General features: G+C 45.1%; 1 protein-coding gene across 2 annotated transcripts in view; it reads left to right on the forward strand.

Moving 5' to 3' along the window:
- Positions 1-16846, forward strand: part of BFSP2 (beaded filament structural protein 2) — a 70275-nt gene that overhangs the window by 41897 nt on the left and 11532 nt on the right. Inside the window, exon 5 of one of the 2 annotated variants that reach the window (XM_066350890.1) lies at positions 15618-15749. The exons of the other annotated variant lie outside the window; for it this stretch is intronic. Within the exon in view, the coding sequence (XP_066206987.1) occupies positions 15618-15749 (132 nt within the window). The remainder of the gene's footprint in view (positions 1-15617; positions 15750-16846) is intronic. 2 annotated transcript variants of the gene reach the window in all.

Consider the following 16846-nt stretch of genomic DNA (forward strand, 5'->3'; position numbering starts at 1 on the left):
GGGATTTGTTCATAGTTTTTTTTATAGTCCAGCCTTCCAACGGTCTGAGAGACAGTGAACTGGCCCCCTGTGTAAAAAGTTTGGGGACCCCTGCTTTAGAGTATCAAACAAAAAAAGAGAGTCCTGAATGCAAATATTTTCTACCCCACCCTTAGCCAGGTTGAAATCTCAGTGTCCTTCTTCCCTAAAACTTCTGTGGAACTTATGGGTATATAGAAATCACTCTATTGGTCATTGCTAAGAAATGTAACATTCAAACATAAAATGATCAGCAGATGAGGGTGTTCGTGCTGACTACTAGGTCTTTGACGTTTTTTCTGCTGTTTGGTTCAATTCTCATAGCAGCCTCAGAAGCAAGAACTATTGTTATTAGAGGGGAGGAAGGAAGGAAGGGAATGAGAGTGTCTAGTTTCTCTGCAGCCAGGCTTTTTCTCATCAACAGGAAAATGATGTTCTAAGTAAACAAAACAGGCCCTGGCCAGTTTGCTCAGTGGATAGAGTGGCAACCTGGCACATGGCAACTGTAGGTTCAACACCCCCATCAGGGCACATAAAAGAAGCAACCAACGAGTACACAACTAAATGGAACAACTAAGTGAAATGAGCCGCTTCTCTCTCTCCCCCTTACCTTCTCTCTCTCTAGTTCTCCCTATCTCTCTCTCTCAAATCAATGGAAACGTTTAAAAAAAAAAGAATATTCAGTTGTTGCCTTTCATGTCAGTGTTAGTCCACTATGATCAATATAATCAAATGTTTCTTCCACCTGACCTTTTCCTTACAATGCAGGATCCTCTTGGAAACAGGGCCACCCTGCAGACTATGGGCTTCCAAAGTCTCTGAACAAAGCTGTTTAGGGTTCAAAAGGTTGACCTTTCTCACTTCAGTTTGCCCACTGTCACTGCTGGGATCGGAGACCCTCCCCTCAATGTAAAGAGGTATATTCATTTTTCACTGCTTTGTAACCAGTTACTACAAACTTAGTGGCTTAAAACAACTTGTAGTGATTATCTCACGGTTTCCACGATCAGGAATCCAGGCACAGCTTAACTGGGTCCTCTGCTCAGGTCTCACTAGGCTGCAATCAAGGTATCGGCGGGGCTGCAGTCTCATCTTCTGAGCTCGTTCAGGTTGTTGGCAGAATGCAGTTCCTTCCAGTTGCAGGCCTGAGGCCCTCGGCCCCGGCCCCTACAGGCCACCCCCGTCCATCGTCCATTGGCAGCTCACAACATGGCTGTATGCTCCTCCCAGGCCAGCAGGAAAGCTCCACCCTTTTAAAGTTTTAATCCTACTAAGTCAGCCCTACTCAAGATGCTCTCTCCCATTTGATCAATTCAAAATTAACTGATTTGGGACGTGAGTTACACCTGCAAAATCCCCTAACCCTTGTCGTAAAATGTGACCTAATCACAGGCATAACACTTGGAGGCAGAGGTCACAGAGGTCACCTCAGATGCCTGCCCACTGCATCAGGTCACCTGGTACTGCAGCAGAGAAATAAGACTGTGTCCCTCCAGCCTCCTGCCATCTTGCTTCTCTGCTGGGCGGACAGCACTGCCTTCAGCCTACCTCCTACAGGGGAGGCCAGGTCTTCTCTTCCTTGTCCAGTTTCTCAGCCTAGACGCTGAGACCTTGGGTCCTGTAGTCCCCCAGCCCACTGGGAACTAACTACCTGTGTCGCATGGAAGAACTGCTCAAGACACAAAACTGTTGTCCAGAGGAAGAGGGAGAAGCTGTCAAGGGAGACAAAACCTCCTGAGTCCCCTTCGCACACAGTTTTTATTGATCAGACTCAGAAACTTTTTTATAAGAACAGAGGCAATAGGATTACAGGGGAGGGAGATCAGGAGATAAGGGGGAAAAATGACTAATGGACTTCTTGCTGACATGGAAGGAGGGCTAATTTGGTCAATACATTCTTTTTCTTTTGCTAATTAACAAGCACAAAGGGAGGGGCAATCTAGAACTCTCTAGGCCAGGAATCGATTGGGAACCTATGGCTTGCAAGCCAGATGTGGCTCTTTTGATGGCTGCATCTGGCTTGCAGACAAATCTTTAATAAAAAAAAACAAAACGTTAAAAATATAAAACATTCTCATGTATTACAATCCATTCATTTCCTACCGCTCATGTTCATGGTTGCAGGTGGCTGGAGCCAATCACAGCTGTCCTCCGGGACAACACCAAATTTTTATTGGATAATGTGTAACATACACGGGTCGTTGTATGGCTCTCACGGAATTACATTTTAAAATATGTGGCGTTCATGGCTCTCTCAGCCAAAAAGGTTCCCGACCCCTGCACTAGGCTAATTTCCTAAAGCCCTTCACATGCATTCCTTTGTGTCTGCACAAAGGTCACTCACTCACATAATTTCTTGGTGTTTGCATCCAAGAGACATTCACTCAGGGCTTTTAACTAACGTTCCCCAGTCCAAGTCATAGAGGCTTCAAGGTTAGGTGGGTGATTCCCTACAGGTTCCCTTGCCCTAAACCTGGCCTGCAGTCAGCTCCCAGCAAGGAAGGCTCTGTTTTGCCTTCTCAACCTCCTCCTGGGACCTTCCTTGCCCAGAAGAGCTCTACACCCTCATTGCCAGAAACTTCATCTCAATCGCTTGTTCACTGCAGCTAAATGTGTAAAATAACCAAAGGCTTATTCGATTACCAATCGAATAATTGTGCTGGTGTGGTGTGAGGCAGAGAGGAGAGAGAACCAGCCCCTTTTAATAGTCGCTTGGGGCCAGGAACTCCATAAGGCCACTGCTGTCTGCTCTGACCATAGGTCAGCACTCGCCTCAGATCAGTTGAAGGCGTTTGTGGTCAAGGCCTTTATCTGTGCTGTAATCATCATGCCTTAAGCAATCAGGATGACTGATTGTGGAGCCAGTTAAGAATGAAGAGAGGGGAATAGATTGAGATGAACTGTGAGGTTTCTGGTTATTGATCTTCTCTGAGCTGGAAGAGACATTAGAGATTGACCGGAGCAGTGCCCTCTGACATTTCTACAATAATGGAAATGTTCTATAATCTGTGCAGCAGTCAAATATGGTAGCTGCTGGCCACATGTGGTTATCGAGCACTTGAAATGTACTTGATACAACTGCATTTTTATTTTTTTTTTATTTTTTTCTGATTTTAAATTAGAAATGACATGTGGCTAGTGGCTACCATACTGGACAGTGTAGATCTAGATTTACCCACAAGAAATCTGGGACAAAATGTCCTCGTGTCAGCCATATTCACAAACAAATGTTTCTAAGGGCCAACATTTTATACAGGCTGCTGTGTCTATGCCTTTTCTTTACTTTTCACTGACTCTGGACAACAAGATGGCCATGAGATATTGCATTGAGAGCCACTGGGGAGAGCTCCTTTCAAGGAGAGTACAGAGAGCAGAACCCCTGTGAGAACATCTGTAATCTAGGAGCTCCTGTGATTTGGTGAGCTGGCTATAAGCCCCAGTGAAATAAGCCATGGTTGATCCCGGTGTGCTCACAGCCAGCACTGAAGGGGAGCGTCTCTACACCTCACAGGATGGCACAGAATGAGCGTGGCCAAAAGGGTCCAGCTTGCTTTTATTTTTATTTATTTTTACTTTTATTTCATTTAAGCATTAAAAAAAACTTTATTGATTGATTGATTTCATTCATTGGTTGATTCTTATATGTGCCCTGACCAGGGATCAAACCCACAACCTTGGCACATCCAGACGACACTCTAACCAACTGAGCTGCCTGGCCAAGGATCATTTAAGCATTTTAAATATATAATATCTTAACTTGGTTCAAAAGTCAAAATGTACAAAATGATTAACAGTGAAAAGTGTCCTCTAACCCATGTCTCAGCCACCCAATTCTTTTCTATAGCGGGGTCAATCAATGTTATATATACTTTTCTTACGTATCTTTTCAGAGATGTTTTACACATATACAAGGACATATGTATACAGGTGTTTGCTCTCTGTCTTTTTACAGGAATAGTAGTATTCAGAACATACTGCTTTCTAGCTGTACAATATTGTACCACAGGGCACAGCAAGCTGGCTCACAAGCCAAATCTGACTCCCAACTAGTTTTTTGCAAATGAAGTTTTACTGGAATATAGTCATACTCGCTCATGTCCATATTATCTTTGGCTGCATTTGTACACTGTCAGAGCTGAATAGCTGCATAGAGACCATGTAATCTGCTAAGCCTAAAATATTTACTACCTGGCACTTGACAGAAAAAGTTGACAACCCCAGTTCTAGCTAGCAGATATCCCAGGATTTACTGTAACCTGTGCCCTGCTGTTGAATATTTAGGTGGCTTCTAATCTTTTTTTTATAAATAAGACTAGTAAGCCCTGGCCGGTTGGCTCAGCGGTAGAGCGTCGGCCTAGCGTGCGAAGGACCCGGGTTCGATTCCCGGCCAGGGCACACAGGAGAAGCACCCATTTGCTTCTCCACCCCTCCGCCGCGCTTTCCTCTCTGTCTCTCTCTTCCCCTCCCGCAGCCAAGGCTCCATTGGAGCAAAGATGGCCCGGGCGCTGGGGATGGCTCTGTGGCCTATGCCTCAGGCGCTAGAGTGGCTCTGGTCGCAACATGGCGACGCCCAGGATGGGCAGAGCATCGCCCCCTGGTGGGCAGAGCGTCGCCCCTGGTGGGCGTGCCGGGTGGATCCCGGTCGGGCGCATGCGGGAGTCTGTCTGACTGTCTCTCCCTGTTTCCAAGCTTAAAAAAAAGAAAAAAAAAAAAAAAAAATACTAGTATAACTTTGTGTGTCCCTCATTTCCCAATATAAAAATGTATCTGTTGGATAAATTCATAGACATGGAATTGCTAGGCAAGAAATTCTGTGCATTGGTAATTTTGATAAATATTGGCAAATGATCCTCTATAAAGGTTGCTACAATTTACATTCTCATCAGATATGTGGGAGAGTGCCCAATGTCCACACACCCTCATCAGTACTGTGAGTTCTCACACTTCATGATCTCTTGCCAATATTATAGGTAAAAAATGGCTTTTCGGTGTCGATTTATTTTGCATTTCTCATATTACGAGGAAGGCAGAACATCCTATGTGCTGAACTTCTTCCGTATTTGCTTTGTGTGTCCTATCAGATCATATCTTTTGACCATTTTTTTTTTTAGATCTTGGACTTTTTATTACCTCTTTGTAGTGGCTCTTTGTACGTTAGAGAAATTAGTCCTCTCTGTGATATAAGTTGCAGATATGTTCTCAGCTTGTCACTTGTTTTTTTTTTTTTTATTTCATTTATGGTAGTTCTATCTGGCTTTCAAATGATATTGTGAGCCAATAAGGGAAGGTTGTTAGCGGAGACAGGCAGGCCGGGGCTTGGCTCCTGTGGCTGGATGCTGCAGTAGTATGTCCCTGCTGGTGCAGCTGGAGGAAGAGATGGAGGTTGGAGGGTCAGGGTAGTTGTTAAAAGGGAAAATGAGCCCTGGCCGGTTGGCTCAGCGGTGGAGCGTCGGCCTGGCGTGCGGGGGACCCGGGTTCGATTCCTGGCCAGGGCACATGGGAGAGGTACCCATTTGCTTCTCCACCCCCCCCCCTCCTTCCTCTCTGTCTCTCTCTTCCCCTCCCGCAGCCAAGGCTCCATTGGAGCAAAGATGGCCCGGGCGCTGGGGATGGCTCCTTGGCCTCTGCCCCAGGCGCTAGAGTGGCTCTGGTCGTGGCGGAGCGACGCCCCGGAGGGGCAGAGCATCGCCCCCTGGTGGGCAGAGCGTCGCCCCTGGTGGGCGTGCCAGGTGGATCCCGGTCGGGCGCATGCGGGAGTCTGTCTAACTGTCTCTCCCCGTTTCCAGCTTCAGAAAAATACAAAAAAATAATAATAAATTAAAAGGGAAAATGAAGAGACCATCTCATTGAGGCAGGACTACCTGTCCTTTGCCTGTCGGTTACCCTACCCAGCACAACCATATACATTGTAGAAGGCATTCCTAGGCCCTCATCTTCTATACTGTGTTTTCAAACCCATGACTGGTCGACAACCAATATTTGAGTGACTGTCTATGCAGACAATCATCCGACATTGCCACCTCCTCCTCACACCTTCTCCCAGGGAATCTTCACTCACTCACACATTCAACTGTCAACAGCAAACCAGGTGCCACGTCCCGCTCTCGGTGCTATGGATACCAAGTCCCTGGTTTCCAAGAATGCCCATCCCTGGCCACCCGATTCTACTGGTCTCAAAGCTATCTGAGATATTTCTCTTTTTTTTTTTAATTTTATTTATTCATTTTAGAGAGAGGAGAGAGAGAGAGAGACAGAGAGAGAGAAGGGGGAGGAGCAGGAAGCATCAACTCCCATATGTGCCTTGACCGGGCAAGCCCAGGGTTTCGAACTGGCGACCTCAGTGTTCCAGGTCGACACTTTATCCACTGTGCCACCACAGGTCAGAATCTGAGATATTTCTTATTAGTAGCTCTTTCTCATAAGAAGTGTAGGGACCTTGCTTGTGAAATAAGAAATTTGCAAAAATAAAACCACCCAAATCCCTGTGAAATTAAGGTGGTGTGGTTTGTACTATACACTCAATAGTCTCCTGGAAGGGACATAGCAGAATCCCTTTCTCTTAAGAACGAGATGATGTCAATCAACCAGAGCAAAAATACTATCATTAGGACATCCCCAATAATTACTTTAAGAAGAAAAATAGACTTTTTTCTTCAGAATAACACTCACTGCTGAGCCTCTTCTGCCGCTCTCATCAGCAGAGTATGCTTACTTCTGGCCAAGAGGACAGCGAGTCCACAGAGCCATGTGCTTTTGCGGGTTTCCTTTGGCAGCTTCAACCGAGGCTGGGATGTGGTCCTATACCCCAAAGAGAGCCGTGTCAACAGCCAGGCAGTTCTTGTGTAAATTCAAGGAGAAACTTGGCTTAGCCTAGCCAGCCAGCTCTTCTGCCAATGCTGAAGTTTCGCCGTGTGAGACATGTCCTTCTTCTTAATTCCTGCTAAGGAGAACCACTGTCTCTGGTGAAAAGCAGACGGCATCCAGCCTTCTTCCAAATAAACCCTGCATCTGGCTAGGCTAGCTAGGGAGGGGTGTGCTGCCTGGTAAGAGCTACTCTTAGTTCATGTAACATTTATGCGACACCAAATGTCTCTACAGTGACTTACAATTGTGATAATAATGATAGCTAATCCTCCTAACAAAAAGGAGATGTGATTGAATTCCATGCCTGGTAGATCTTTCTCTTCTTTGGTCTTTAGCATGTGCCTAGGATTAAAGGTCATAGACCTTCAATAAATGTTGTTGAGCAGGGGTCCCCAAACTACGGCCCGCGGGCCACATGCGGCCCCCTAAGGCCATTTATCTGGCCCCCACCGCACTTCTGGAAGGGGCACCTCTTTCATTGGTGGTCAGTGAGAGGAGCATAGTTCCCATTGAAATACTGGTCAGTTTGTTGATTTAAATTTACTTGTTCTTTATTTTAAATATTGTATTTGTTCCCGTTTTGTTTTTTTACTTTAAAATAAGATATGTGCAGTGTGCATAGGGATTTGTTCATAGTTTTTTTTATAGTCCGGCCCTCCAATGGTCTGAGGCACAGTGAATTGGCCCCCTGTGAAAAAAGTTTGGGGACCCCTGTTGTTGAGCATGTACTGGGTATAAAGAGCCATGTTAGGTCCCCAGAGAGGATAGAGGGGTGACTAAGAAGTTGTCCCACAATCTAATGTGGAGGTTGTCTGGGTGGAGGTGGGTGGCAGCGGATAGGTAGACCATCTTTCACAAGGCGGGGAGGAGTGTGCTGTGAAAGCAGTGTCAGCAAAGCATTTACTGAGCACTTTCCAGCTGCCAGGCAGCGAACTAAGTGCTAGACAAGCAGGTTCCCATTTAATGTTCCTAATATGAGAAAGTATTGTGATCTTATCTATTTTACAGAGGAGGAAACTGAGGCACAGAGAAGTGAAGGAACCTACCCAAGATCACATAGTTAGAAAGCAGCAGAGCTATGATTCAAACCATGCTTGATTATGATTGACATAAGAACATCCAAACCTATAGAAAACTTTCATAAGCGTTTACTTCAAGCCAAAAGAGGATATGCCTGGAAGTAAGATCTCAATGAACTGAGAAAATGCTCTAGAAAATGTCAGTTTTGCAGTTCTTTTTATGCATTTGGAATCAAAAGAGGAACGGAAGGAAGATTACATGGAATTCATTGGTGGTCAGTTAAGGAGATGACAGAGGGTAAGGTGGGGAAATCTCTATGATTGGGTAAAAAAGTAAAATGGAGAGATATGTACGGTGCTTCTTTTACACTGGTGAGTACAGGATAGTTAACATTTACTGCAAATAGGGACTGTGTACAGGCACCAAGATCACACGCTCCCTGGAGGGTGGTTAACCTCTGAGGGGAACTGGAAAAGAGGATTACTTTGGCATTTCAAAGGCTGTTTACCTAGGCACACGAGAACAATGAACAGGTCTGAAAACAGAGATAAACCTTTCACTAAGGAAGTTACAGGCCTGGGGCGTGACTACCTACCAGGACCGGCTCAGTGAGGAATGTATGATCAAATCATCCTGTAAGGTTACTACTTTCAGTCACCGAGCTTGTCAGATTTACTATTGATATCTTTGCCCTTCCCAGAATTGACACTCCTAACTGCTAAGCTGACTTGGACAGAGCACATGGAGGGGGGAACCATGGTTTGTTGCCCCCCCCTTTTTAATTAGTAGGCAGGGAGAGAGAAACAGGAACACCGAGCTGCTCCTTTATGTGCCCTGACTGGGTAATCGAACCAGCAGCGTTCATACTGCAGGTCGATGCTCCTACCAATCTGGCCAGGGCTTAATTTTTTTATTTACAGGAGGTCCTAGGGTTACAACACAGTTCCATTCCTATGTCAGTGACATGACCCGAATTTTGGTGTAAGTTGAAACACATCCTAGCTTAAGTCACTTACCTATCCTAACATTTGTAAAATCATAATCTAGAACATTAAAAACACAACTAAGCCACAGAAAAAGAAAAAGGACATAAATATACTGTACTGTACACGTACTGTAGTAACAGAAAAAATGACACATAGCCTGTAAGGACGATGCTACTGGTGTAAGCCGAAACACTCACGTCTCAATTTTTTAGTTTTTATGGGAGTGAGCGTCATAAACTTGAAATGTTGTATGTTGAGACTGTCATAACCCAAGGATCCCCTGTATTGATAGAGAGAGGAAGGGAGATAGTGGGAAGGGAGAAGGGAAGCATTTGTTTTCTACTCAGTCACTCAGACACACATTTTCTGGTTGCTTCTTATGTGTGCCCTGACCAGGGATCTAACCTTCAACCATGTCATTTCAGGGTGACGTTCTTAACCGACTGAGCTAACTAGCCAGGGCCTCTGTCTCTTTTATGAAGAATGAGCAAGTGAGGTCATGTGGACTGTGGAGTTGAGAGGCCTCTGTCCTGAGAGGCTAACTGGTTATGCCAGACTCTGTCTGGATCTTTCCAAACCAAGGCTCGGTGCCCTCCCTGTGGGATAAGATTCCTCTGTAATTCATGATTGGGATGGGTATGCCCCAGGGGTCCACTGCTTTCCGCTTCTACACAGTAATGAATATAATGAGGTTAGTGTGATCCTGGGAGGTCTAAGATGCTTGGAGCAAGGCCATTAGTTATACTCTGTGGCGGAGCGGAGCTGTATTTCACCACTTACAAAAATCGAAGAGCCTGAGTGACTTACTGAAACCCACACAGAGACTGCTCACGGAAAGGCGGGATAAATGCATTTCTTCCCATTTTTTTACTTTTTAATTTTTTTTTAAATTTTTTAATGAGAGGAGGGGAGGCAGAGACAGATTCCTGCATGCACACGGGACCAAGCTCCACCCGGCAAGCCCACCAGGGGGGGATGCTCTGCCCATCTGGGGCCATTATTTAGCACCAGAGGCCATGAAGCCATCCTCAGCACCCAGGGCCATAGCTCTAATCAAGCCATGACTGCAGGAAGGGAGGAGAAGAGAGAAAGACAGAGAGAGAAGTGAGAGGGGGAGGGGTGGAGAAGCAGATGGACGCTTCTCCTGTGTGCCCTGACTGGGAATCAAACCCAGGACTTCCACACGCCGGGCCAATGCTCTACCACTGAGCAAACTGGCCAGGGCCAGGATACACCCCAGTGTGCTCCTCCTGGATACAGGTTCTGCTGAGAACACGCCTGCATCCTGGCTCTCCACATTCTGCATTTCTTCCAACTCCGGGTCATTGCTAAGGAGATTTTTGGGAAATGGCAATGTTAATCAGCAAAGTGGGTTGGGTGTGGAGGTGGCTTTCCCCTCCTCCGTTTGGAGACTCTCAAAGACTCCATTCTGACTTACTCACAAGCATGCTGCTTTTCTTTTCTCACGTCCATCATGTGCAGTAACGTGAAATGTTAATTTTAAAAAATTACCATATTTCAAAATGCCCACCTGCTCTCTGCCTCAGTCATATAGATGGAGTGCAAGCATAGCAGCCCGGCTCCTGCATAGCAGAGCCAAGGTTTCAAGCTGGTTTGAAAGCCTGGGGACCAACATATTGGAATCTCCTTACATATCCCAGCCATGGCACTGAGCAACTGAACAGCCCTGCCTTCCTACCCTCTGGGTCTAGAATCACACACCTACTGTCTGATCTGTGAGGAGAAATCTGAGGCACTGCATTGAAATGGAAACAGGAATAGAGTGATTACAATAACTAGAAAGCATAAATCTAAAAATATAGTCGTTGGAGAAGAAAATGGATTATTACTTTTAGGTGAGTTCAAACACTTAACTCTTCCTCAAAAAAACACACACAAAAAAACCCACTTAACTGTTCCCAGATGAAGGGCAAGTATGTGGGAAGCTGGTTTGAGAAGGGATGAGATATAATATAACATGGCATTGAAATTCATAGCAATCAAATGAAATTCTTTTTCTCTTTCAATCTTAATTAGATTGTATAAGAAAGTTTCCGCTGGGTGCTGGTAGGTCATTAACACTTCTCTTATACTTGTTAATCTCACCTTTCAACAAAGAGAAAGCCGGCTTTGAGACTCAGCTACTAAGCAGGCAACATTTGCTAGAATAAAATAACATTGATTCGTTGTTTGTTTGTTTTTCAGTTATTGTCTAAAGCAGTCCTATAGGTTTCTGTAGCAATCTAGAAATGTGCTTCCATGGGCCAGGTTTCACATGACAGTTTTAAATCAGATTCCAGGGCCCCTTAGGGTCTCCTGAATCAGGACCTGCGCTGTCACAAGATCCCCCAGATGATGCTGGTGCGCATTAAAATTTGAGAACTAACCTACAGTTTCCATTTTATACACATTTATTTATAAAGAGAATGTGAATTGGTTAAAATAAAAATAGTTTGTATTAGCATTCAGATAGCTGAAAAACCAGGCTGGTTGTCCAAGAATATTTGGGAGACATTTGGGTACAGCATTTTGCTAATGAAACTAAGACATAGGGAGATTCAGTCCTCCAGGAACCAATACGTACCACAAGCCACTCATCGTCTGGGTTGACAGGAGGGACAGAGCATATGGGGGACTGTGGCTATAGCCTTGGCCAGCAGCTTTAGCTGAGCCCCACCCAACAAGGCTTTGAAACATGCCCTCCATAGGGCTTGACCTCCATTCATGCCTGGCTCTTACCCATGGTGTCCTGGCAACGAACGTTTCATAACTGCTCGGTGGTGGGGGGCGGGTGTGGAGAACATAAGCATATGTATTTACGTGCCAGTCAAATTCACAATACCACTTAGTTGTGACATAGAATTTCTGTTGATGTTTTATTTATCTAATTTTAGAAGTAACATAAATTTTAAGATAAAATACTTTGCTTTTCCATTTGCACCTGTAACTCCAATGTGACTTGCAATGTCTTACAAAATGCCAAACGTTTTATAATTCTGTCATCAATAGTGTCACAAAGTCAAATTACAGAAAAATGTTTGATTATTAATTGATTACATAAAAAGTCACTTGTATCAGTGGAGAATGAGGATAGCTCTGATGTGAATTTTGGTTGATATTTTCATTGACCTTAACGAGTTTATTCATAAACAATGTAACTTCTTTATGTATCAGATAATAGTTTTCAAATAGTCAAAGAATAGTCCCTCTAATTTTTGTGCCTTTCATAATGAAACAGCTACTGACATGACCCACTTTTAAGTTGAATCTGCATTAACACCTTCTGCATCCCATTCTTAAGTCTAGACCAGGGGTCCCCAAACTACGGCCCGCGGGCCACATGCGGCCCCCTGAGGCCATTTATCCGGCCCCCGCTGCACTTCTGGAAGGGGCACCTCTTTCATTGGTGGTCAATTAAAGGAGCACATTGACTCTCATTAGCCAAAAGCAGGCCCATAGTTCCCATTGAAATACTGGTCAGTTTCTTTATTTAAATTTACTTGTTTTTTATTTTAAATATTGTATTTGTTCCCGTTTTGTTTTTTTACTTTAAAATAAGATATGTGCAGTGTGCATAGGGATTTGTTCATAGTTTTTTTTATAGTCCGGCCCTCCAACGGTCTGAGGGACAGTGAACTGGCCCCCTGTGTAAAAAGTTTGGGGACCCCTGGTCTAGACAATCAATAACATAGTAATTCAATCTCTAATTTGTAGTATTTGCCAATTTCCATGGTGTCAATACTCACCATGACTGATTTTAAACTACTACCTTGATGTAATTGAACACAGAGTTGAAAAGAGTTGGGCAGGAACACACTATTTATTCCCACCACACAGGTACCATCAATGTAAATAACCTCAACAGCATAGATAAGGATAAAATGTAAGTAATTAGCAAGTAATACATTTTGGGTATTTATTACCAGTTTTAATATAATTTATTTAATTGTGAGTTGATATGATTTTATTTTTTAATAATGGCCATGTCTAACAACCAGCTTACAAAATTCGTAAAAAGGTAACACTCAGCTCTTGTTAGCAGTTAGGGGCAGGCTTCAGATCACGCTGCCCCTGGCCACACTGTGTCGCTGTGTTATTCAACTCCATTTGCCGGTCAGGACAACCCCTCTCCTGTCTCCCACCCGTCCACACAGCCCATTTGGCCAGAGCCCAACTCCAAAGAGAGAAGGAAAAACAGGGCTACCAATCATAGGAGGACTTGGCAGACAGTAAGGATATTCTAGAGTGACCCACCTTTACTTTGGGGAAGACAACTCCAATTTCAGGGTCTTACGTTGATGTATTGGTGGAAGCGGGCCAGCATTAAACTCGGGTTAAGAGCACAGCTCTGGGGTCTGCTGCTGGGCATGAGTCCCACTTTGCCCCTCTTAGGCCACATGATCTTTGCGGTTCTTTTGTTTGTTTGTTTGTTGGGTTTTTTTTGTTTGTTTGTTTTTACTTTTCCGAAGCTGGAAACGGGGAGGCAGTCAGACAGACTCCTGCATGCGCCTGACCGGGATCCACCCGGCACACCCACCAGGGGGCAATGCTCTGCCACGACCAGAGCCACTCTAGCGCCTGGGGTAGAGGCCAAGGAGCCATCCCCAGTGCCCGGGCCATCTTTTTGCTCCAATGGAGCCTTCTGCTGCGGGAGGAGAAGAGAGAGACAGAGAGGAAGGGGGGGTGGAGAAGCAGATGGGTGCTTCTCCTGTGTGCCCTGGCTGGGAATTGAACCCGGGACTCCTGCACGCCAGGCCGACGTTCTACCACTGAGCCAACCGGCCAGGGCCAGGCCACATGATCTTGAATGAAAAACTCAGTCTCTCTGTGCCTGTTTCCTCATGTAAAGTGGGAGTGATAATGACACTTGCTTCATAGGCTTGTAAAGATCAAATGAGATCATGGACTAAAAGCTGTTAACAGAGTGCTTGGCACAGAGTAAGAGCTTCACACATACTAGTTATCATTAGTAGTATTCACCTCATAGTGGCTTTTACAAACCCATTTATTGGCTAATGCTAATTTTTAAATATAGGAACATAGAAGGTCAATGTTTGCATGATTTTAAGGTTCTAAAAGCTTCCACATGCATAATCCTCAAGTGATTCCAGAAATAGTTTTCATATGATTATCATTCTCCGCCCGTTGTCATCAGTTCTGTGTGCAGGGACTGGGACTCAGAGAGGCTGACTGATGGCTCAGGGACCCAGAGCTGTGGGCCAACCAGTCAGAGTTGGGCCCATGGCTCTGTTCTCCTTCAGCTGATCCCAGACCTTTAGTGGGCAATTTTAGTGAGCTCCTTAGAGCCCTCAAAGAACAAGAACTAGAAGAATGACTACTGAGATATAAGCCTTTGGATTTGGGGTCTCTTAGCCAGTCAATCAGATTGAACTACTTTTGCATAATTCTATAAAGAAGTATTCATATGTAATAAAAATGGTCAATCCAAAAAGCCAATGACCTAGTAGGCAAAGCAGTTTCTTTCTTCTACATTGCTGGCTTGGTGACATGCCATCAGACTTGGATTGAAGTTATTATATATGAGGGGAGTGATCTCTCATTTTTTACCTTTTCCCCAACAACAAAAAAAGGAGTAACAATGACCTGCTCCCTTGAATGTGTGGGGAGGAATCATAACATGTCCATCTTGCTCAGGGAGAAAATTTGAAACACTGACCTTCCCATTGATAGTCACAGCTGTGGCCAGACATGGTTTTTCAAGGAAGCATGACATCAAGTTGGCTAACTACTAATTTGGGGAAGGCGTGGCAGTTCCAGAAGGCGTTGCAAATTCTTGAAAGGGCCATTTGGCAAGTCATCAAAATTACAAATACCTAGCCTTTGGACTCAGCAATTCCACAACAGGAATTTACCCCCAAGAGATATTCCCCTGTACTCAAAATGAGGGACAGAGGTTGTTCTTTGCACCACTGCTTCTAACAGGCAAAGACTGGAAGCAACATAAGGGTCCGTCAATGGGGGACTTCTAAATAATTATGGCGCTTCCACACAAGGCAGTACTATGCAGCCATTAAAAAGAATGTATTTATGGCCTGACCTGTGGTGGCGCAGTGGATAAAGCGTCGACCTGGAAATGCTGAGGTCGCCGGTTTGAAACCCTGGGCTTGCCTGGTCAAGGCACATATGGGAGTTGATGCTTCCTGCTCCTCCCCCCCTTCTCTCTCTCTCCTCTCTCTCTCTCTCTCTCTCTCTCTCTCTCTCTCTCTCTCTCTCCCTCTCTCCTTTCTAAAATGAATAAATAAAATAAAAATAAAATTAACAACAACAAAAAAGAATGTATTTGATGTGTATATGCTGATAGACTAGAATAATTTCTAAGATATATTCAGTATCAAATAAGGGGACTGATCATATATATTTGTTTATAAAAATATGAAATATTTCTGGAAGCAGGTATAAAAAAGCAGAAACAGGAGAACTGGGTTATTAGGGCACGGGAAGAAGAGAAAACACTCTATATACTTTTTACCATATATTCCTTAGAAAAATCTCTTGAATTTCATCCTATTAGCATGCTTTATATGTTCACACTAAATAAATGTTCGGATACAAGCTAGTGTGGGTGCCTGTAGAAAAAGAGGAATTTAAAAATCTAATAGCTGTTTCCTTGGCGTTAGAAACAGTGGGTGGTCATTAGGAAGGGAGAGAGGAAAGGATGGGCTCCGGTCCTCCATTCGTCCTGCTCACGCGAGACCTCACGCTCCTCAGCACCAGGTGGAGGCGGCCCGCTCGGCCCAGACCCAGGAAGAGAAGCAGGCGGCTGCCCTCAGGGTGGAGTTACACAACACTTCGTGCCAAGTGCAGAGCCTCCAGGCTGAGACGGAATCCTTGCGGGCCCTGGTGAGTGGGCCAGGCAGAGTCCTGGCATTTCTTGTGACAATGTTAACTCTCAGCTGCTGAATTGTAGTCATACAGATCACAGTGTGCAAGGGACTTCCATCCTGAAGTGTAAGATTATCCTGATATTGAATCACAAGTGTAATAGATACCATGAGTGCCCAACCCAGAGACACTTCACCAGGCTGCTGCCCTGAATGGTGGCTGCCCATGCTCACAGGTACCCCTTCTCAGCTGCCCCTCTTCTCCAGAGAATTGCCTTCAACCAAACAGAAGACACCTACCCTCGGGAGGTCAGGCCAGCGCACCTTCCCAGCCAATGACTGATTCACAGGGGATTTAAAAGCCCAGGTCACTTGTTTCAAAGTGGAACCAGCCCTGGCCCTGGCTGGGTTGCTCAATGGATAAAGCTTCCATCTGGAGCACGGAGGTTGTGGGTTCAATCTCTGGTCAGGGCACGTATAAGAAGCAATCAATGAGTATACAATTAAGTGAAAAAAGTTGATGTTCCTCTCTGTCTTCCTCTCCTCCCTTTCTCTCTCTCTCTCTCTCTCTCTCTCTCTCTCTCTCTCTCTCTCTCTCTCTCTCTCACACACACACACACACACACACACACACAAACCAGTGGAAATTTATTTTTTTAAGTGAGAGGCAGGAAAGCAGTGAGACAGACTCCCACATGCACCCAGACTGGGATTCACCCAGCAAGCCCCCTACCCGGCATGCTCTGCCTGTTTGGAGCTGTTGCCATTGCTTGGCAACCAAGTTGTTTTTGTGCCTGAGGCAAGGCCACGCAGCCATCCTCAGTGCCAAGGGCCAACTCGCTCAAACCATTCAAGCCATGGCTGTGGGAGGGGAACAGAGAGAGAGAGAAGTGGGGGGGGGGGGGATAAGCAGATGGGCACTTCTCCTGTGTGCCTTTACCAGGAATTGAACCTGGGATTTCTACACACCAGGCATACACTCTACACTGAGCCAACCAGCCAGGGCCAGAAAAAAAATTAAAAATAAATAAAGTAGAACCAGCTTTGTGGGATCAGGCTGTAGCCAGACTCCAACTGAGACCACCTCCTGGTGCAGCACCTTTCCTGCTTTCCTTG

This window comes from Saccopteryx leptura, chromosome 10 (genome assembly GCF_036850995.1).
Source record: "Saccopteryx leptura isolate mSacLep1 chromosome 10, mSacLep1_pri_phased_curated, whole genome shotgun sequence".
Taxonomy (NCBI): Eukaryota; Metazoa; Chordata; class Mammalia; order Chiroptera; family Emballonuridae; genus Saccopteryx; species Saccopteryx leptura.